The following is a 23,514-nucleotide window of genomic DNA, read 5'->3' on the forward strand; positions in this document are numbered from 1 at the left end:
CATACGATTTATTAGGATTGGACGTTTTATCTGATATCCGAACCTGTATCTGAATCCGATCCGAAGTAGCAAAATACCAAACGGTTATTGAATTCTGAGAGATTGGATATCCAAACCTAAACGGCTAATATCTGAACCCGAACGGGTAATATCCAAACCCGAATGATAACGAAAGATAACCAAACATAAGTATACTTAACCCTATATTTCTAGTTTACTCCTCTCATTTAATTCAAAATATTTATATTAATGATGCACATCGCTCAAAATTAGATAATATACATATAATTATGGACAAAATCATTTGCTACTCACTTAAAATAAATATCAATCTCTTTTTTTTTTGCATTAACAAAATTTTGCATCTAAAATTACAAAACAAAAACTAAATTAGTGGTTTTCGGTTTTTAAAGTTTTATCTCCAAACCTCTTAAAAGATTTATATTTTGAAAATTAGTAAACCAATTAAGTTAAAATATATTTTAAATACAAAAAACATTTAAAAATGAATAATTTATTTAATTTTTCTTCAAATTTTAGATATCCAAACCCGACCCAATATATCCGAATCCAAACATAAAATACCCGAACCGGACCCGAAGTGTAAAAATATCAGAACAGGTTATATACCTTTATACTGAAATATCCAAAAATCCTAAATACCCGATACGAACCGAACGTGTATCTGAACGCTCACCCCTATGATATATGATTATTTGTATCTTGCTTGAACAAAAAAAAAAAAGTTAAACCATTGATCACAAAATTTTCAATGTGGAACTTTTACCATTTTTAGTAATTTATAGTCGTTTAAAAAAATTCAAAATATAACATATAAGAATTTTTTTTATTATATATTTAATGTGATTGTTTAATTTCTTTTAATAATATAAAATTAAACAAAAAAGAGATAGAATACAAAAATTATTATCAAATATGTATTATTTATAATCATTAATTGTCATATATATATGTTAACTTTATTAGGTAATTATGTAGCTTTTATTTAAGGAAATACAAAATATTTTTTGGTACACTAATAATTAATTTGATAGTTAGTTTAATAGAAAACATAGTATAAGTTTTTATGGACCAATTTATTTTTCTAATAATTTTAAGAATCATTCTCGTGATGACACGTGCCTACGAAAATATGTTGCAGTGCTTCATTATTAATATAGAGGGGATTGTTGTGACCAATTCACTTTATTTCCCTCTTGATGATGGACCCTCTTGACTCGTGCCTCCGAGTCTCTTGTGACTTCCACGTGAGATGTATGTGAGTGGAGCTCTGGAGGCTATAGGATATGGTCAACGAAATCATTTACTAAATTGAAGACCAATACAAAAGAGCATATCCATAAATTCTAGAGAGAGAGAGATTTTTAAATCTCTCACTGTTTAGGCTAAAACAGACTAAAACCCTAATGAAATTTAACCATTTTTGTTGTAGGAACTTTAGCAGAATATTTAACATTTTTGTAAAACGGTCTTCATGTTTAAAGGTCTTTATATTTAACATTTAAATAGAAAAAACGTTACCATAATAGTCTCTTTCTACATATTAGTCCCAAAAAATCTCAAATATTTTTTTTCATGAGTTTGCATATAATTTCTCTAAGAAACTTATTTTTTTAAAATGCTCCAAACGTACTGCAAATCGGAATATGTTGCAAATCTCATATATACGCAGAATTAGAATAAACATTATTATTCCCTTTGAAACATTTTCACATTATACACAACACATACGAACTGTTGATTACAAAATAAAAGAGATAAACCAAATATAAGACTACGAATCCTAGAAATGTTCTAATTCGTAAGAGATGTACGGACTAGCAAGTCCTTCAAATTACACTAATCTTGATTATGTCGAATATTATCGATATTGCTAGTGTTGTTACATCAAATATTCGAACTTATAGAAGAAAACAACATGTGTGTACACTATAACCTGATCGTGTTTTCTAAAGTAATGAGATGCCTTAACAAACCTTTCAGCTATAATAATAATATTATCAACAACAATCTTGATCAAACAATGTGTTTATCAACTACAGCCAAAAGTATTAAGCATTTGTACTTGATATAGACTCCAAAGAAATTGTAGAAAGAGAGGAGAGAATATAAATATTCTCGTTTATTTGGTGGAGGACCAAGTGTGGACCAGAAAATAATTTAGCTAATCGCATCTCAAAGGCAAGCGATAAGATACTATATGGGCATCTAATTACAGTGTTTCATTTATTATGAAAATTACTTGGACCAATTTTACCACCAAATCCTTAACGAGACATACAAAAGTAAAGTCAGATCATTCAGAGAAAACTCATTTTCTACTGAAAACTCATTCATTTCCATTTGATAAGTGAAAATAATGCCATATTTTATGTCTATTAGGAAATTTGGTTAATGAGTTACTCAAGAGCTACTCATTATTTTAGCCTAGGGTTTATATTTAATAATAACTAAGGTAGTTGTTGTAAAAATAATAGAAAATTAAATCAATGTAATGATCCAACTATGATTTTTTATAGAGAAATTTCCTATGATAATTTTTTCTGGTTTATCTTCACAAAAGAGTTCTCAATGACTGACGAAAACGACCAAAATAAGTTTTATTAAAAGGTAATAATACATTTTTATCTTAGGGTTAACTAATTTAAAATTATGGTTTAGATTTAAGGGGTGAGATTTTGGGGATATAATTTCAATTTTTTTAAAAAATATGTATATTAAAAATTTTAAAATAAAAATAGACTATTTTTTTTACTCCATTGCTATTTTGTGACAAAAACTTAAAAAGATATATTTGAGAGAATTGCCTTTTTTGTAAGTAGATTTTTAAGTGATTCTATTTTAATAGTATAGATTCGGCTGTTACTCAAACCATCTTCTAATCATATAGTTAAATTAATAATCATATATTAATTAGTATGTTTAGATCACCATTACAATCAATGACCTTTTATTGATTTAAAGTTTGTGGAGTTTAAGAAAATTTATGTAAAATATCATCTCATGAGTTTCATTTTAACCATATATATTGCCTAGTCCACACACACACAGATATATATAGATATGTATATCTAAAACAATCTAAAGTAATTCTTATACGATATGTTGACATATAGGAAAGCAAATATATAGTATTATACTTGATATATCATTCTTAGTTGGTGATTGTCAACATGTATAATGATCATTAGGTGCATAATATTTGATGATATGCTAGTGTATAGATCAACATTCCTTTTTACGTGGTTGATAAGAGAGACTATAAATTTTCAATCTCCGAGTCATCATTCCAGTAGTGTTATAAGGATTAGTTGCTCCCTCATGTCTTAATCCTTTAGGGTTCGGATACAAGCCAACGTTTTGTCATATCGTTTACAAATATGAATGTAGTATCCATCGTTTTTCTTTCTAGATAATATGCTTCATCATTAATGACTACAGTAAAACCTCTATAAATTAATAATGTTAGGACTTTGAAATTTTATTAATTTATAGAGATATTAAATTAAAAAAGTTTCCTTATTTAGATTTCTTTTTTTAATGATATATTTATTCTAAGATAAGAAAAATATTTGATTTTAGTGTATAGATATTAATTGTTATTTTTTCAATTTTGAAATTTATATTAATTTTATTATATTATTTGGTGTATAAAATATATATTGAATAGAACTTAAATGTGTTTTTAGATATAATATTACTAAATCTCATCAAAAATATATTAAGTGTTAAGAAACTATAAAGATAATTCTATTGTGAATATAAAACAAACAATATAATAATAGGTTCTTACTTATATAAAATATGTATATATATAAATTATTAATTTATAATTTTAATGGGATCATATATATACATAGAATTTTCTTAAAAAAATATCATCTTATTATTTTATCGATTTGTGTTAAAATTTAAACCGGCCCAAGTTAGGACCGGTAAAATTTATTAATTTATATAGATTATTAATTTATAGAGGTTCTACTGTATCTCGAACTTAAAACACGTCAAAATCAACAAAGAGCATAAAATAATATTGAAAAAAAATAAAGTTCTACCATGATTTCTTTCAATAAGCTTTACTCGCTGAATAAAGTAGTATCAAACATAGACTTCGAGCTTCCACCCTACATAGTATTTAATCGGCCAAGCAAATATGTATATGTAGAAGCATTGGTGTAGTGGTACAGTAATCAACTTCTACTGGGTGGATTAAAGTCTTATCAAACAGATATATTAAAAATTATTTTATTTATTTTTACATAAAAGACATTTTACATGATTGGATTGCCCATTGTTTCTGTTCTAGTGGTTTACTAATACACATTTTATTCAATGTGATTTGATCTAAATGCACAATTTTTGACCTATGTTTTTTTCCTACCGGCGAAATCAAAGCCCATTAAGAGCCCATACTATTCACCATGAACCAACTAATGTCAATTACGAAACTACCCTTTGACCGATCAGGAAAAGTCAACAATCATTTAAAAACGGAGGAAGGGGGCGACGCGTCGGCTGAGGTAAGAGGAAGAGAGACTCAAAAGGGCAAAAGAGAGGCGAGGCGGGACTCATTCTTCTCTCTTCTCCGGCGGTCTTCGTCGTCTCTTCCTCTTCACTCCGGGACCATGGAATCGACAGAAGCGCCTTCCGTCGCCGTCGTCAAATCGCAAGTAGTGGAAGACGCGATCGGCTCAACCGCGGATGTTTCCCAACCGCCGTCGCATGAAGTCGATTCGTTACGAGTTGCTGGATGTTCCGATGGCGTTGTTGTTGTATCGGAGATACCGTGTTTGACCCCGTCAGATGATGATTTTGACCACGGGGAGGATCGCGATCAGGATCACGGCGATAACGATGACGTTGTTGTTGTAGTTCCCAAGGAGGATGAATTGAAGCAGAAGATCATTAGACAGGCAATTAGTTTTGATCTTCTCTCTAGCTTTTACTACGTTATTAAAGAGTAGTAGACTAGTAGGTTGTGAATCAAGTGTGTGTTTTATTGCAGGTGGAATACTACTTTAGTGACGAGAACTTGCCTACTGACAAGTTTCTTCTCAATGCTATGAAGAAGAACAAGAAAGGCTTTGGTTAGTATATGTATCTCCTGGGTCATTGAAAGTTTGAGACTTTATGAGTGATGAACTAGACTAGGTGCTTGAGGCAGACTTACTTCTTGAGTTGTTTTCTAGTGCGGCCAGCTTCTTTGGCTTAACTCACATATCTGATCATTGAAAGTTTGAAACTTTGTGACTGATGAACTAGAATGGTTGCTGTCTCAAACTTCTTTTTTTTTTGTGTAACTCAAATTGCTGATCAGATCTCGTTTTGTTTCTTGATTGAAATAACGTGGTTGGCTTATGATTTTACTCCATCATCATTTGTGTATGCAGTTCCCATATCTACCATTGCTACATTCCATAAAATGAAGAAGCTTACACGAGACCATGCTTTGATAGTTTCCGCGTTAAAGGAGTCTTCATTTCTTGTAAGCTTCTTCATAGCAGACTTAGTAGTTACGTGTAGTATGAACGTAAATCGTTGGATAAATTAAATTAGAATAACAGATGAAAAAATGGTACGGATTCTAAGTGTCTCTCTGGTCAAACCTGCAGGTTGTTAGTTCGGATGAGAAGAAGGTGAAGCGTCTGAGTCCTCTTCCTGAGATCAGGGATCCAAAGGTATCCATCAATTGCTTCAAACATTAATCTAACTAATGTGTTTGTATAGTTGCTTCCTTTATTCGCTTCTAACTTTGGTGTACCATAGATTTTCACTGTTTTGGTAGAAAATTTGCCTGAGGATCATACAGACGAGAACATTCGTGCCATATTTGGTAAAGCTGGAAGGTATGCCTTAACTTTTCTCGCATGTCATATCATTGCTATAGCTTTTGGCTATATCATTTATACATACTACTCACTCAAACAAAATTCCAACTGTAGCATCAAAAGTGTATCCATATGTGATCCCAATGCTGTTGAAGAATCAGAGAAGGGTTGTAAGAAGGATAAATTTATCAGAACCAGGGTAAGGAACTTTGTGGAAATTTTCTAACATGGAATCACAATAACGCGTTATGTAGATTTGTGTCCATGTAAGTAACTGGCTTTCTCGTCTTTTGAATATAGTTACATGCCTTTGTGGAATATGAATCAGTGGAGGCTGCTGAGAAAGCGGTAAGTGTCAAATAAAACTTGAACGATCGGAATGGTAGCTCTCTTGTAAGGAATGATTGTCTTTATATACCGGTATTAATTGGTGCAGGCAGCTACACTAAATAATGAGCAAGACTGGAGAAATGGGCTGCGAGTTAAGCTTCTTGAACAAACAGTAAGTAATAATCCCTCAGGAATTTCAACTTAAAAATACATATGGAAGCTACCTATAGCATTTATAAATTAATTGCTTATTCACCATAGGGAAAGTTTGCACAGAGGCGACCAGGTAGGAAAGAAGTCGATACAGTGAAGGACAATACAGGCCAAGTGCATGATCAAATTGGGGGTGAGGAGAACAAAAAGTCAAACGAACATCAGCATCACCGTCACCATCATTCTGATACTCCGGCTGATAATGTAAGTGTCATCTTATTTCTATAACTAGATCTAGTGACCTATCTTTCATGGCATTTGATTAAATATTATGGAATCAACATTACGGTCTAATATTTTAGGAGTTGATTTACATAGTTTGATACAAAGCAGCTGTTTTTTAATTGCAGATTGTTCTTTTGAACCATTTTCAGGATAGTGGAGATAAAAATGGGAACAAAACCAAAAGTCGGGGACGGGGAAGGCGACAGAATAATCAAGGCGGCAACGGTATTAGTACTTTCTTTAGAGTAAAGTCTCCCTTTGTCTGAAAATGAAATATTGAGACCCCTTTTGTCATTGTGCTATAGGACATGGAAGCTCACCATCAACCTCATCGTCTCTTCATCATAATTATCATCATCATCACGTTGAGGTCTCAAAGCCGCCGCCTGGCCCAAGAATGCCTGATGGGACGAGAGGGTTCACATTGGGGCGTGGTAAACCGCTTCCTGCTCCCACATCTGCTCAAACCAGTCACGAAGCTTGATGGGGTTTCTCATCTATGTTGTATCATTGTGTGCTCTTAAAATGTGAAACATGTAAGTTATGAGAACTGGGATGTTGTGTGGGATTTGAGTTTCCTTTTTGCATATTCAAGTCCTCTGAATCCTCACTAGCTTTTCTAATGAATCCATTTGATGACTTCATGATGTCTTGTAGTTTTGTTCTTTGCTTCACTTTGACAAACAACAAATAACGTTCATTTTTTAGCATTTGATTTTGTTAAAGACGCATTAAGCTACGGATAAATACATTAAAAGCTCACATTATAGGCCGACAAAAGTCATACAAAGGAGAATGCAAAAAAAAAAAAAAAAGATTGAGAACTCCTTTCTGAGAATAACATCATTGCTACAAGATTATTGGTTCTGTTTATAAATTAGACAAATATGAAACGAACTCAGATACAGATACAGATACAAACATTTCTTACGATTGAGAAGCAAAATTTGAAATCTCAATGAACAATAAGAACAATGTTGAATAGAACGTAAAGAAAGAGCTCAAACTCGTGGGAACCAAGAAGCTCAAGGAAGATGATGCCTGATGGATGATGGTGGTGATGTAATAGTTGGAGAAGAAAATACAAAAGGGTCTTGAAGGAATCAGGGTGTGAAGGCAGAGAAGGCGACAACTGAGTTGTGTCCACCGAACCCAAACGAATTTGATATAGCTGCACCAGAAGAAAAAGACATACATTATCAGATACACCATCGTCCGTTTAAGACAATGACAACAAGGGCAGTGGTCACTTACCAACGTTCACCTCGTGCTGCTTCTTCTCGTTTGCGACCGTGTCAAAGTCCACGGCTGGTTCTGGGTTCTACAATAAGAAAAATAGTATTAAGAATCTACAACAAAGAAAAGCTTATTGTTCGGTTCTTGCTATGGATTATGTTAAAACTTGTGAAACATTTTGTTTATTAAACAACGTACAAATTGGTTGATTGAGGGATGAAGCCATCCAGTGTTGATAGCCTTCACAGTCGCAATGGCTTCAAGACCTCCAGCTGCACCGAGGCAGTGACCTATCATAGACTGTAAACATGATACATTCACAAAACTGTCATGTCTAGTAAATGCAAAGCAAGAACATACAAAAATAGCGGGTATTAGGTAGATGGAGCGTTGAAGACTAACCTTGGTGGCATTGATTTTGATCCCAGCAGTGCTCTTGAATACCTTTTTAATGGCATTAATCTCAGCAAGATCACCAGCAAGTGTGGAAGTTGCATGCGCATTGATGTAATTTACCTAAAAGAACGTTTAAACAAAACCACAAGCTATGAATATACGTAGAAATTCAAAAGTAGTAAGGTATGGGAGAATGAAAAGTTACCTCCTCGGGTGAAACACCAGCATCTTCAAGGCAGCTCTCAATGCATGAAGAGACACCAAGCCCGTCAGCTCTTGGATCAGTCATATGATGAGCATCACAGTTTACAGCACCTCCAAGATACTCTGCTACTATTGGCGCACCACGCTTCATCGCATGTTCCAAGCTTTCCATCACCTATTAGAGCATAAAATAAATTAACACAATCTTTGAGAGAGTACTAATAGTTTCTTAACCATACCAGAACACCAGCTCCTTCACCCATTACAAAGCCATCTCTCTGTTTATCCCAAGGCCTCGAAGCGGTTTTCGGGTCATCATTCCTCTGCGAAAGCGCCCTGCAAGCAACGAAACCTCCCAGACCAATAGGAATAATGGCAGCCTCGGTTCCACCAGCAATCATCATATCAGCTTCCCCACGGCGAATGTGGTTCGCAGCAGCGTAAAAGCAGTAGTTAGAGGTGGCACAAGCGGTAGAGATCGAGTAGTTAGGACCCATGAGACCAAGATCAATCGCCAGCAAAGCAGAACCCATGTTTGTGATTGCATAAGGAATAAAAAACGGAGAAATCCTCCTGTGACCTTTCTCAATAAGAGCTTGAACTCCGTCTGAAAACACAGTCAAACCACCCATACCAGTCCCCACTAGTACTCCAGCTCTCTGCTTATCAATCTACAAAGAAAACCCAAACCAGTAAACAATCTAAAACAATTAATGTATTAAACCCAAAACGGTAATTAGGCAGGCGTTTTATAGGGGATTATTGACTAGGCAAGCGTCTATGCCCCAAGACCGATCTTTTTAAAAATCGTTCCAAGAAAAATAGTTTCTTTTAAAGCATAGACGGACGCCTAAGTTAAACCCATCAGAGAGAAATCAAGTTCATGTTCAAAGATTAAACCTTTAAACTCAACAATCTTCAAATCAATCATAAAGTTTTGAACTTTACCAATCTACAAGAACACCCAAAACCAGTGATGTATATACTACTAAGACAAGTAATGTGTTAAACCCATCAGCGAAAAATCAACTTCATGTGTAAAGATTAAACCTTTAAACTGAATAATCTTAGATTCAGACATAAAGTTTTGAACTTTGATTCAAACTAAGAGAGTGTTGTACCGTGTTAAGCTTATCACCACCAAGATTAGCACTTTCAAGAGCCTTCTTCCCAGCCACAATGCAATACTTCAGACAATCATCAAGCCTCCGCTCGTTCTTCCCATCGATGTAACCCTCAGAGCTAAACCCACGGATCTGGCCACCGAATCGAGTCGGGAACTTGGAAGCATCGAATCGATCAATCAAGCTGATCCCACTCTCGCCGGAGAGCAGTTTCTCGTAGTAAGCGTCGACGTCGTTCCCGAAGACGGAGACGAGTCCCATTCCGGTGATCACGACGCGTTTCTTCGGATCCGTTTCGCGTTTGGGAGCGGAGACGGCGGCTGAGGCGGAGATGAATGTGCGTCTCCTGGTGGGATGTCTCGCATTGGTGATTTGGTGAGATTGACGATTCGAAGGTTTGAGGAGTGGGTTCGGTGGGGAGGCACGGAGGGAGGAGGATTGAAGAGCTTGCATGGCGGATTCAGAGAGAGAGAGAGAGAGAGAAGGCGATAAGTACGATGTTTGTGGAAATGGTGTGCGTTTGTTTGGGAGGAAAGAGATTTTGAGTTCGTCAGATTTATAAATTCACAAGAAAGTAACTTTTGTTTTTTCTTTTAGTCCCTTTATATTTACAACTATTTTAGTTTCGGCAGATATAGTTAAATTGTTTTTTTGGGAAAAGTTTCATAAAAATACATCAACAAAAGTTGATTAAATTTTTTAATACCTATATTTTTGCTACCTCATTTAATACTGTAACCAATATTAAATGGTCGACCGCGGGTAAACCGCAAGTTAATAAATGAATTAATTTTATTATATAATAATATATCAGCTATGTAAATAAAAATATAGAAACTAACGTTTAATATTTTCTAAATATTTTTGTAAAACATAAAATAATAGTTTGGATATGTATATATTTTATGTTTAAGAATATTTAGAAAATACTTAACTTTAGTTTTTGTATTTTTTTTTCATTTTACATACAAAATACCAAAAAATAGTTTAGACTATTTAAAATTTTCTTGAACAAGGTAAGAGTTATTGACATCTAAAAAAAATTAAGATCACAAAATTTATAAATATTTAAATGGCTAATGTGAATAATAAATTAAACTTCAAATACAAAATAAACCAAAAGTAAAAGATCATTGTAATAATTGTCAATAACATAAATAAATTAACACCAAATCACATCAACTAGTTTTGGTTCTCTCTACCATCGTTCACTTCATTTTCTTCAGGTGGCATAGTGAAATCTTCATCAAAATCTAAAAACCACAAATTTGTGATTATTTTATACTCAAACAGTGTTTATTTAAATCAAAATTTTAATGAATTTGTTACAAATTTTAAAAATCTCCATAATGCAATAAAATACCTTAAAATTTGTTAATTTAATTTTAAGTTTTAAGAATAAAGTGAAATAAATTGCAGATAATGTGTAAAATAATTTGAGCTATAGTCTTATTATCAAAGGTAATTTACTTTTTGACATTTAAAACTAATTTATTTTCTTATCCATAACTAAGTTTCTCAATTTTTTAAATTTTATTTAGAAGTTAGTTACTTTAATTTCTAATATTTGAAAATAAAAGTAAAAAAAACAAATAAGTATTTTGTTTGACTTTTAGAGAATTTTTTTATTTCAAATAAAATAATTAATATTTTGATTAAAATAGATACATTTTGAATGAATAAAATAATATTTTAAGTATTAAATTGTGTGATAAAACATATTTGGATATGAAAAAAGTTAAGAAAATTTAGTTAAAAAAAATTCCCAATTTTTTTTTACAATTTGATTTGTAAAGAATAGAAGAAATTTTATGTCTGGAATAAATATGATTGGATTGGATTATTTTGTTGTCAATCGTGGAAACATGCTTTTACATAATACTCCCTTTGTTTCATATTTAGTATCGTTGTAGAAAATTTTTTTCGTTATAAAATAAGTGTCATTTCGATTTTTGATGCAAAATTTATTAATTTATTCAGCAATTTAATTTTCTACTAGTTGAAATATGGTTATGTGTATAGGTAATGGTGTTTATATATATAAAATATACTTAATTGTTTAATTAATCTATGTGCACAAACCCAAAACAACACTTAAAATAAAACGGAGGAATTACTATATTTGTCTTACAAATTTTATTGGAAGAGCTCTCATTCTCCTTGGAAAATTTTCATAAAAAACAAAAAAAAATACTCCAACTACATTTTGACATTTTTCAGATTAATACTTTAGCTAATTTGTTTGTTCACTTTAACATACTAACTTTTTTAATGTATTCATTTTAATCCTTAAACTATGCTTATTTTAACCAAAAATATTAATAAGTTGAAAGAAAATTAAAAAACCTATAAATTAAAAAAAATTATAATTTCCTTTTAAATTTTAGAATAAAAAATTTTAGAATAAAATAAACTAAATTACAAATATCCTTAATATTTTAATTTTAGTTTTAATGTAAATCTGTTTTCTGAAATTTGAAAATAATTAAATTTTTCATTTAAAATTAATTTTTATCAAATTTAAAATTTCATTCATAATTTAGTTAGTTTTATTCTTAAAATTATTTATTAGGTCTTGAGTTTAGTGTCAAATACAAAATTATGTCTTGCATTTGATTTTTTTTTCGACAAACTTAACATTTATTTATTTCAAAAGTTGAATATCTGAATGGAGTTTGGAGTTAGCCATAATGGCAAAGCCGGCTCTCACCCATGGCAACATGGACATTTGTCATAGGTCTATGGGTCTATAACTTTTTTTTTGTTGTTTTAAAAGTCCATTCAATCTGTAAAAATTATCGAAAAAGTTTATAATTAAGTAAACTGAATTACTTACTAAAAACAAAACATAAAAAACTATATTTTCACAATTAGTTTTGAGATACTTTTTTTTATTTGTCTCAGATTTTAGAGCTCAAATTAAAAGAAATATAGAAAAGAAAAAAAAATATTTACAAAAGGATTTATATTTTGTGTTTCACCCATGGCTATTATATTAGTTAAGACGGTACTGCATAATGGTGGATGTATACAATCACTATAGAAACAACCATTCGGCGGTCTATGTTTTGCTAATAAGTGAGATACATTGTTATAGAAAAACAATCACATTAATTAAATATATAGGTTAATTTCAAATCTCACAATTAAACACAAAAAAAAATAAGAAAAAAATTGTAAAAAACATAAGAAAAAGATGGGCAGACTACCTATTATGACCAAACAAATAAAATCATTAAATATGTTTACGGTTGTAGCGTTGAGATACAATTTTTTGTTTGGTTTTGGCGATTCGGATTATGTAGACTATAAAGTAGTTACTTTTAGGGACTATAATGGAATAAACCCTCAACTATTGACACACATATATTTAAACCCTCAAGTATTTTTACAATGAAATAAATCTTTAAGTAAAATCTGTTAGAAAAATTGACGCACCGTTTTAATCGATGTTTAAACCCAAACATTTATTTTGCCTTTTACCATTTGAATAGAAAAAACGACAAGGCTTAACACATAAACAACAAGTTTTTATTTAAAGCACACATAGTTTGGTTGCTAGCAGTATTTTTACACCTGACTTGGCAAACTCATCAGTTATCCGATAAGTAATCTAATTTGGGTTTTAAAAAATATTTATAATTTAAAAGTGATAAATTCTGTAAAAAATCACTAAACCCCGCAATTCCGCTATCAGTTAAACCACCAGACAAACTTAGTAAAAAAAATGTAGATTTTTTTTTTAATTTATATTATTAAAATCTGTGTTGTGTTCCAAACCAAAAAGTAGGTTTTCATTTTTTATTAGATGATATGATTTGGTATCATTTTATTTTTGTTATCGATAACTTATTACAATTTTGATGTTTTACTTTTAGTTTATTTTAGATTTAACTCTTAACTTGTTACAAACATTGTAATTTCAATTATTTTTAAATATGTTCACGAGAAATGAAAATTAAAAAGAAAACAAATATTTTGTAGTTTTTGATAAAAAATTTGCCGGTATATTATTTTAGTAGATGCATTATTGTTTTTTTTTGTTTTAATGCATTCTTATTTTTCGTAACTTAAATGGTATAAAGAGGAAAAAATGTTAGGTTATAAACGTTTGTACAGACCGAAGTCAATTTTTGTAACAGATTTTACTTAAAAGATTTGTTCCATTACAAAAATACTTGAGGGTTTAATTATGGATGGATAAATAGTTGAGGGTTCATTTTCTAAATCATTTTAATTTCATTTATATCGCTACATGAATCTGAACTTCCACACAAAACACAAATCTGAACGTACGTTTTCATTTGAACGGGATTACAATACTGGGAAGGAATAATGTGTCTAATTGTTTACTTTGAAATTAATTGAGTAATTATGTTGCATCTACGAAGATTTGTACATAAGCATTTCATATAAATTTGATCTCAGTTTATCTTTATTTTTAACAGGGTCTGCTAATCTATCAATCTCAGTAAAAAATTGCAGACGAGCTGTTGAACAAAAAAAAATGCAAAAATTTGATACTGTGATGTAGAAAAGAAATGCCACTTGGCTCGAGTTATCAAAAAGCCCCTAAATTCTTACAACCTCCCGTAAAATAAGACAATTCAAAATTGAGCATAAAATTTTCAAATCTGACTATTTTATTTTGGATTGAAAACACTTATAGTTATTAAAGTTTTTAAAATATAAACAAATTGACAAGTAACCAGATATAAAAATCGAAATACACAGTTACTAAAAGATCAGAAGAGGGGGACAGAGACTCAGGTTACACCTCTCCCGTCAATTCCCGGTAGGTGGTGCTTTATAGATGGATCGTGGAAAGAGGGAGATAGGTACTCTGGCCAGGGCTGGTTCAGTACTCTAGCTGGTTTTGAAGGTCTGATGGGAGCAAGGAATGTAAGAGCTTCCCTCTCGCCTCTACATGCAGAGGTCGAAGCCTTACTATGGACAATGGAATGTATGAGGAATTTAAGACAAGTTCAGGTTACGTTTGCAACGGATTGTTCTCAATTGGTGAAGATGGTTTCGGAACCAGAAGAATGGCCAGCTTTTGCAAGTTATTTGGAAGATATTAAGAACTTGAAGGAGAGTTTTACACGATCAGAGATTGTACATGTACCAAGGATGCAAAATACAAATGCGGATAGTCTAGCACGCAGTGTGAGAAAACAGCCGTCTTTCGTCATCCACATGGATCAATGTCTCCCAGGGTGGTTTACAGAGTCTATATGAGTCTGTAATGTTGTCGACAAAAAAAAAAAATAAAAATCGAAATACAATTTAATAGAGATGCATGGTAAGGTAGGCGAACAGTTACTAACGTGGATGCATTAACCTCAAATGGTCAATTCAACAATGAATTGTGTGAGTAGATAGTCAGTATTAGTTGTTCAACACCTATGTTCTTCTTTTTCAAAATCTTATATTTCGTACAAAATGTTTTAGTCTTCTAACGCGTTACACCTACTTGTTTGAATGATATGCATTCCTTTTTTAGGTTAAATGCACGTAGATTAAGAAAATTTTTAATTTTGCATATTTACAAAATAAAAAAATAATTACTTATACATCTAACCATATTTCAACCAATAGAAAAATAAATTAAAAATATTATTAATAATTTTGCATTAAAATTATAAAACAACATTTATTTTGAAACGAAAAATTATAATCTACAGCGTCAATTAAACTGAAACGAATGGAATAATATACAAATTGTCAATACTAACGAAGGTCTCTTTGTTTCATCAACGCAACTTTTATCCTCGCATTTTTGTTAACATGCGAATATATTTAATACTACATTTTTATTTATTTTTATATAATATGTTTGCCATATGTAATGCTATAAACGTTATGTAACACTTAGAGCACCCCCATTGAGGGTTCATGGGGGAAGTTCACACAAAAACCAAGAAAAAAAAATAATAAAATAATTCATTTCCATGAACCTTCTCTCTCCTAAAGTTCTCTTGGTTGAACTCCTCTCTCTTAAAGTTCATCACTGTAGCGCGGGCTCCACGTGTCGTGGCGGCCCGCGATTGGTCTAACTTTTTTTTTTTTTTTTTTAAAAACCAAAAAAAAAAAAACAAATTTTAATAATAAAAAACTGAAAAGATGAATCTAAAGAGGGGGTTCATTGATGTGGATGCTCTTAGGTCACTACGGTCCGCAGGTTTTCATGTCCTACATCAGCCTATGGATCCCATCTTCGTCCAGTGGCATGTATGTTTATTTCGAACATTTTATTGATTCTGCAAATTATCAAGTGAATTTTCTCCGTCTTTATCTTTATTTATACAGTGCAAAACATATTTGTTGATAGATCATCTATCATTAGATTGTTTTTCAGGTTTTTACTGAATAAGACTCCGTACTTACTTCGTCGACGTTAAGTTTACATTCAACAAGTGTTTTGATTAAAAATTACGTTAAGCGTTAATTTGGAGAGCAAAAATGTAAGCATAGATATAAAAGGAAACAGGATCAAACAATCGAGAATATGATTATAACTGGTGTTTTTACAAAAAAAAAAAAATGATTATAACTGGTGCGAATTTATGGCAACTATTCTTGTTAAACACTTTTGTATCATCTTATTGTCTGACTGTTTATCACAAAAGAATAGTGCTAATTTTCAGTTTAGACTGTAACTGAAAGAGGACCTTGGGCATATATAGGAGACAAGGAAATATTTTAATCCTCTAGACAATGTACATATATAATTTAGCGGTACACTTGTTATTTTCTCCGTACTCGCTACTTGATCGGTATAAGGGGCGAAGCTAAGTAGTAGACTATGGGTGCCTATGCACCCACTAAATTTTCACTTTTGATTATTATACAAGGTAAATGAGAGGAAATTATTAGATAAGCTGGAAATTCATTATTATTGCACCCATTAATTTGGTTTACAAGTTTTATGCACCCAGTAAAATTTAAGTCTAGATTTACCCCCTGTTGGTACTTGAACCGTAAAATCGAGTATATGATCTGACCAAGTCGAGTATCAAATATTCTAATTTAATTACTTACACATACAAGACAAGTATTAAAACAAAAGTAATTACTTGGCGTTATTTATCTTGTTACTCGTTCTTGTTAATGAACAAAGAAACAATTTTCTAAATCATAGTAAAATAAATCGTTTTTATTTCAATTTTTTATAAATGGATTAAATATAAGTGATATATTCATATAAGCATTTTGAAGTTTTTATATAAATATTTCTTGAATTAACTAAAACATAGGAAAACAATAAAATATTCTTTATATATAATAAAGTAATTTTTTTTATATTCCAGCAAATTATCAAATAATTTATCAATAATTATCAAGTAACTTGAAAGCAATTACAAGTAACAAGTAATAAAACAAGACAAGTAACTTGCAAGTCGATCTTTTTTTAGCAAGTACTTGAAACTGCAAGTACTCGATTTTAACAAATCAAGTACAAACCCAAAATTTTAATATTCGTACCTAAGCCGAATACCAAGTATACTGGCATTACTCGACTAATTGTACCCATCCCTACTATGATATATAGATGTTCTAGACAGTCCAAAAACCCCAACCAAACATAACTCGTCATCGACTTTGTCAATCCTACATTGCATTGACTCAACTTGTACTAAAATAAGATGTGGCGAGAAACGACTGATAAAATTTTAACTATAGACCAAGAACTACTGGATTCGAGTTTGTTGGAATCATCACATGATAACTATAACTTGATTTAAGTTGAACTTAAATATCAAAATATAATATAGAAACCCAACTGATGTCAAAAAAAAATTAGAAACCAACTAATTCCCATCATACTGTCATTATGAACCTTTATTCTTTCCTCGACATTCAAGAATCACGATAAACATTCTAATTTTACCACAAAGAAAACGTTTTAACCTTGGACCAATATGATGAATTGTTGATGTTGCACTTCTATTCTGCAGATAGCTAGCTATACCAAACGCATATTCTCCATATATATTTAACTAACAGCGTGATCGCCTAATTATAATCTTTTTAAGATAGAATGCAGATTTTAGCTGCAGGAGTTTCTGGTAATATTACAGTTACAAAAATAATATCTGGTAATAGTATAGATTAGGTCAAATCTCTTGAACATAAAAATACATTGACACGTTTCTTTTTGTATATACGTACGTACTTTTGCTTGGACTTACGAACCTGGACGAAAAGTCGAAAACATAAAAAATTTCCAACATTAAATAAAATGATTCCACAGCACATTACAAAGTTTAGTACTAGTATGTGATTTCTTGCTTATTTAGAAAATAGAGAACACATTTAGCATAACAGGTTATTATCTAGCTACCTTTACACATGCTTCTGTAGATACCAAGATGGAAAAAATGAAAATTTGAGTCATTAAATACAGTAACAGGGTAAAAATCATAATAGCAGAAACGTACGTAGAAGAAAATTTCGGTATTCAATTGAAATACTTAGAATCAAATTTACATTATATAAACTAAGAATACACAAGAAAAGAATCACATTTTACCCCAAAAAAATATACTGACATGTTAGAATTTGCAACCGCAACAAAGAAAGAAAAAAGCAAGCTTAGAAACCAAAACCATTGCTTCGATGATAGACATGATTCTGAATTTCAAACTGTTTGAGAAACGACAGCTTAAGATTCAATCTCTTCCACTTTAGCCCTCCAAGTCCCAAAAATTTCAACCTCGTCCTTTCTTTCCTCGTCTTGAATATCGAAAAGCTCCCCTTTCCCATCATCTTTTAGTTTTGAGATTCTCGAAATCGAATTGTGAAGACAGAAGAAATTAGGTTATTACGTTTTGTTTGTGGTTTCTTGTTATAGAAGTCTTCCCAGAGGAAGGAAGGAGTTTTATACAAGCCTGAACTCGAGGGTGTTTTGGTTATTAACAGTCGTTGATCCCAAGCGCGTTTTCAGATTCCAGTTTCCAATGATCAACTTAGGTGTCCTGACGTGAGGCACTCTGGCTCTTTCCAAAAAAGTTTCGTTGATAAGTATATATAATGTTTATCTATTGAGCTATATATATATATATATATATCGTATGATTATCCTATTTCTTATTGGTATTTAAGTTATTCATATATTTTTATAGGAAAATTTAGGGTATTAGTTAGTTTTTTGATTCGTAATATTTCTGATTTTTTTTATCTTGGAAAAGATCCAGATGAGCCTATCCTACTTTTATTTCATTTTTTACTTAAATGTATTTTATACCAAATTGTTCCTGAAACATGTGTCTGAGGAGGAACAAATGTACTTTTTGCCTTGATTGATCATTGATAAGACGAGTGACCTCATCCCATTCACTAGTGTATTGCACATACAATAACTTTTGAGTAACGTTTCTCCATATCTCCTCTGAGAATCTCCATTGGAAGAAAAGGTGGTTTCGAGTTTCGAGCATCGCAGAACATAGAGGAAAGTTTTTGTCGTTACAATGTTCTAGTGGGAGATTCTGTCACCTGTTGGAAGCCTATTCTTGATGACTATCCAAACCATGAAGGGGTAGTATTTTGGGGTGTTGAATTGAAACCTGATACCTATGTACCAGTCAACTGTTGGCTGGGCTGTTCGAGTTAGTCTCCAAGATTCCTTAGAGCTAAACCATGCTCTGTATAAGAGAGTAGAGCATCTAAATCAGCTTTTAATAAGGTACGAGGGCCTTGACGGGGATCAGCTTTTGATCAGCTTCCACATCCATTTTTTAGTCTATGTAACAATATTTATCTCAAAATATCACTTTAACGCAATACTACTAAATGATTCAAACTTCCGAAATAACTTGTATATTTGTTGATATAATATTCAGATGTATCACTCTCAGTTTCAGACACAGAAGAGAGTTGCATAAAGAGATGTTAACAAATTATGAAGATAACTCCATTTCCACAACAAAATAATATATAATAGATAATGAAGATGATCAACAAATGACAGTTTGGCCGAGTGGTCTAAGGCGCCAGATTTAGGCTCTGGTCCGAAAGGGCGTGGGTTCAAATCCCACAGCTGTCATATTTTTTTCTGACTCCTTTGTTTATCTTTTTTTTTTTTCAAATGGACGTTGTTGACTTCGACGCATAATTGGAGTTAAATGGGTCAAAGTCAAGTAAGCATTAACATAGTATCCGGTAGAATGTAGACGTGGTATTGTTAATGGGTCAATGTCAAGTAAGCATAGTATCCGGATACAGGTTGTCCAAATCGACTATATCATCCATCATATTGTATTTGAATGAATCCTTGATCCATATGAGACCATTAATTGAATTCGTTTTAAAATAACATATATATTGTGAATGTGTCAACTGAAAGATATATATATATATACTTCTGGCCTTTACATTGGACAAAAATAACAATAACATATATAAACAAAATAAAATACTATATTTTTATCCATAACTAAACAAGGCAAGATATATTAAAATGTAACAAAAAAAAGAAAGAAAGAATAGGTAAAAAAATTGTGCGATGAAAGTATATATGAAAGAAGTACAACTTGAAGGCTTCAATTGGTGGTAGTTAGGTAAATGGAAAAATAAACAAAAATTTCAGTTAAGGAATTGAATAAACAACAAATATGAACGTCTTTTCATTTTGTTCTTCATCAAAATTGGAGAAGATTACTTTTCTTTATAAATTCACTAGGATCCAACCCGCCCTTCGGGCGGGAAAGCAACAAACAAAATAATATAAATAAACCTTAAATATTTATTTTATTCTCAAGAAAAATAAAAATAACTTTTTTTTTATTTTTACCATAATTTTTACTATTTGTTTTAGTATTATTTCTATACAAACCATTTTTACCATTAAAAATAAGAAAATATAATTATTTGACCATTTAAATATTTTTTATCTTGATTTTAGTAGTAAATATAATAAATTATTTTTAAACAGTAGTCGATTCTATAGAACACAGTAACATATATTATTTTCTCTTTTGTACGTTAGTTTAATGAATCTAGTGACACTATTTTTTTTTTTTAAATTGCTAATTTAAACTATGTAAAAATACCAGTTTGAAAAAAAAACTATGGAAAATAGCAGACTCATTATTAATAAATTACTTTAAATTAGGTAATCAGCATGAAAACCTCATCATAGTAACTATTATTCATTAGTGCTCGGAAACAACCGTCTTTCGTCGTACATATGGATGCAGAACTACCACTTTGGTTTACAGAGTCAACATGAGTTTGTGAATGTTTACTGTAAAAAAAAAGTAACTATTATTCCTTATAAATATACACGTTTGTTTGAATCATAATTATGTTATTATATTTGAAAATCAAATAAAACTATTTAATAATTTGATAGGAAAATGTATTATTAATTTAGAAATTTTCAAAACTCTAATGAATTTCTACAAAAATTATGAAAATATATATTCAAAATAGTGTATAATTTTCTATTTCTTGTATTAATTCATAAGACTGTAGATGTTTAACTTAAAAATAATAAAATAAATTATTTAAATTACTTAAGTAACTAATTTATAGAAGATGCTAACATATATTCCAATATGTTTGGGTTATATGCTAATTGTGTAGAACTTATAACAGTTATAACATGAGAGAAAAACTTTATGACGTTTTACAAAATTGAAGTATGCATTTATCTGAAAGAGAAAATAATTACGATCTAATTGCTTTTTTTTATCATAGTTACTTAGTTTTGATGAAAATAATGGATTTTATCACAACGGATTAAAATTTATATTTTATTTTTATATTTTTATTCTTGGTTTTTAGTTATATGTAAGAGAATATATATATATATTTGTTTTTACGTGCATGAAGGAAATGGTGAAGGAGGAATAACCCAAATTAGACAATGATAGACGATATGATGATCATGCACATGAGTTTCGGGAATCGTCTCGTTAATTTAAACTATTTGTAGTGAGTGATTGATAGAAGTGGTCACAGATGAGCCGCTAAAGCAATACATTCTCTACACCAAAACTCAGGACTCGAGTGTTGGTATGTATTTTCTGAACAAACCTTGCAGCCTCTAGAGCTTCGGAGATTGTCATGTGACGGTAATAAGAGGATAAAATTTTGTTGTAGCGGCTTCATGCACCTTTCTGCACCCTCATGTACAGTCCTCATAGTCCCGTGGACAGTCCACTATCTCTGATAGGCTTTGCAGTAATGGCGAGGCTGGTTTATGTTGTTGTAATAACAGAACTTAGTGTCCATGCTCTTGCATCTTGGACACGGCAGAGTTTTGGACCCTTCCGGGTTTTACAGTCTGTCGTCTGTTGATTGTTCTCGTCAGTCTCTCTGATCCGTTAATGTCACCTCTTCTTTGTCTCCTACTTCTGTCTCTGATCACTCTGGAGTTACTTGCTCTGTAGATACCTGGGAGAGGGGTAATAAAAACATTACTTTAAGAACACTTGCAATGAGTCTATAATGATTTCAACAGCAAACAAAAGAAGATATGGTTGCTCAACTATGTTCAACAGGAAGCTAAAAGAGAAACAAAGGTTTTGTAGAAACAATCTAAGAGAACATAATCAAAAAGACACAATACACGAACAAACATAGAAATAAAACAAAAGAAGTGCCCAGACTTTCAAATCTAACGCTGACCAATAGGGTATGTCATTTCAAAAGGCAATAGCAGATCAAAATTTTAGTTTCTTAAGCCCACACAACATAATGTTCTTAAGGAACTGGAACAAATATTAGAGAAAAAACATAATAAAATTAAATTATATCATTGAGGGGACATGAAAAGTTCTTAAGGAACTGGAACAAATATTAGAGAAAAAACATAATAAAATTAAATTATATCATTGAGGGGACATGAAAACTCCACCTTTTGACTCGTCTCAGCTTTTCTTCTGCGACATTACGTGCTTTCCATAAACCCATGAAACGTGGCACCACCATCTGAGGACTACTGTCAAATTTTCAAATCGTAAAGAAATATATGGGATAACACCACCGTTGCAAATTGTGTGTAGTAAAGAAGGAATATGATTGAATCTCGTGAAGCAGAGAGATTTCTAGAGGTTCTCATCTCTCCTATTTATAGTCTCAGGAATTAGAGATTTTTGATGGAAGTTGAGAAATGGGTTATTAAAGTCGACATAGTGGGAGAGCTGGACAGAGAGGTAGGTAATGGAGAGACGTTGTCAAGTGGCTTCAATGAGGAACGATAGCGTTACACATGGGTTCTGAGATCGATGGTGGAATATAGGACACTAAGAAGACTACGCTCGAAGAAAGAGAAGGTGTTTGACGTGGCAGAAAACATGACGTCGGCGTAAAGAATACACACACAAACATAAGTATGACATGTCACTTTAATTGGTCAGGAATATTTCATCTGATGTGGCACCCCTTAGAAGCTCTAAAAATAGCTTCTTTTATATAGTAGGATTCTTCCATAAAGAATTTAGAAGAATATAGTGGAACCTACCTACTAATAATTTGACTAAAAATTCAACATAATTGGTGTACAATTGGGGAAACAAACAATTCACTATAATTCTTTTTTAAACATGGTTACCAATTGTAACTGACTATTTTCATAACTCAATATGTATATATAAATAGAAGTATATTATCAGAGAATATCGTTGTACATATCTATCTGAAAACAAATGTTGATACGAAAATTCAGATTATAACAAAACTTTGAGAGAAGAATTTTGTTTTCCCTTTCTTTTCCGGGTTGCAAAAAGATAAATTAAAATGCTTGACAGATTAGATTGCTCATAAGAAAACAAAACTTGAATATCATACCAAAAAAACACTACTTGTATATAAATATCTTATTAATACAGCCTACTAGGTTTTTGATTCTTCAAGTCAGAACTCAGAAGACGTGTTAATGCATTACATTATATATACTTCAAAACTTTTTACAAAAAAAAAAAAAAAATATA

General features: G+C 31.4%; 2 protein-coding genes, 1 non-coding gene and 1 pseudogene across 4 annotated transcripts; 2 read left to right on the forward strand and 2 right to left on the reverse strand.

Annotated features, from left to right (window-relative positions):
* Positions 1 to 4,521: 4,521 nt before the first annotated feature.
* Positions 4,522 to 7,259, forward strand: LOC106367631 (la-related protein 6A). 2 transcript variants are annotated; one of them, XM_013807440.3, is made up of 11 exons: positions 4,522 to 4,934; positions 5,027 to 5,108; positions 5,412 to 5,506; positions 5,634 to 5,699; positions 5,788 to 5,867; positions 5,964 to 6,048; positions 6,150 to 6,197; positions 6,286 to 6,351; positions 6,441 to 6,596; positions 6,743 to 6,842; positions 6,923 to 7,259. In XM_013807440.3, the coding sequence occupies exons 1-11, from the start codon at positions 4,647 to 4,649 to the stop codon at positions 7,099 to 7,101; spliced, it is 1,245 nt and encodes a 414-aa protein (XP_013662894.2). In that variant the 5' UTR covers positions 4,522 to 4,646; the 3' UTR covers positions 7,102 to 7,259. The 2 variants fall into 2 exon arrangements, with proteins under 2 accessions (XP_013662894.2, XP_013662896.2); XM_013807442.3 differs by having other exon boundaries at positions 4,523 to 4,934; positions 6,767 to 6,842.
* Positions 7,260 to 7,422: 163 nt separating this feature from the next.
* On the reverse strand, positions 7,423 to 10,148 carry LOC125578279 (3-oxoacyl-[acyl-carrier-protein] synthase I, chloroplastic-like). Its single transcript, XM_048740662.1, has 7 exons — positions 9,575 to 10,148; positions 8,693 to 9,124; positions 8,455 to 8,628; positions 8,256 to 8,369; positions 8,052 to 8,153; positions 7,872 to 7,938; positions 7,423 to 7,788 (listed from the first exon to the last, which is right to left on the reverse strand). Exons 1-7 carry the CDS (start codon positions 10,028 to 10,030, stop codon positions 7,721 to 7,723), a joined length of 1,413 nt encoding a protein of 470 aa, XP_048596619.1. The 5' UTR covers positions 10,031 to 10,148; the 3' UTR covers positions 7,423 to 7,720.
* A 7,687-nt stretch (positions 10,149 to 17,835) lies between these two features.
* On the reverse strand, positions 17,836 to 18,559 carry LOC125578280 (annotated as a pseudogene).
* A 983-nt stretch (positions 18,560 to 19,542) lies between these two features.
* Positions 19,543 to 19,622, forward strand: TRNAL-UAG. The gene has a single exon. It is a non-coding gene; the product is annotated as a tRNA-Leu (tRNA).
* Positions 19,623 to 23,514: the final 3,892 nt, after the last annotated feature.

The sequence above is a fragment of the Brassica napus genome, chromosome A9 (assembly GCF_020379485.1).
Source record: "Brassica napus cultivar Da-Ae chromosome A9, Da-Ae, whole genome shotgun sequence".
In the NCBI taxonomy this organism is placed as follows: Eukaryota; Viridiplantae; Streptophyta; class Magnoliopsida; order Brassicales; family Brassicaceae; genus Brassica; species Brassica napus.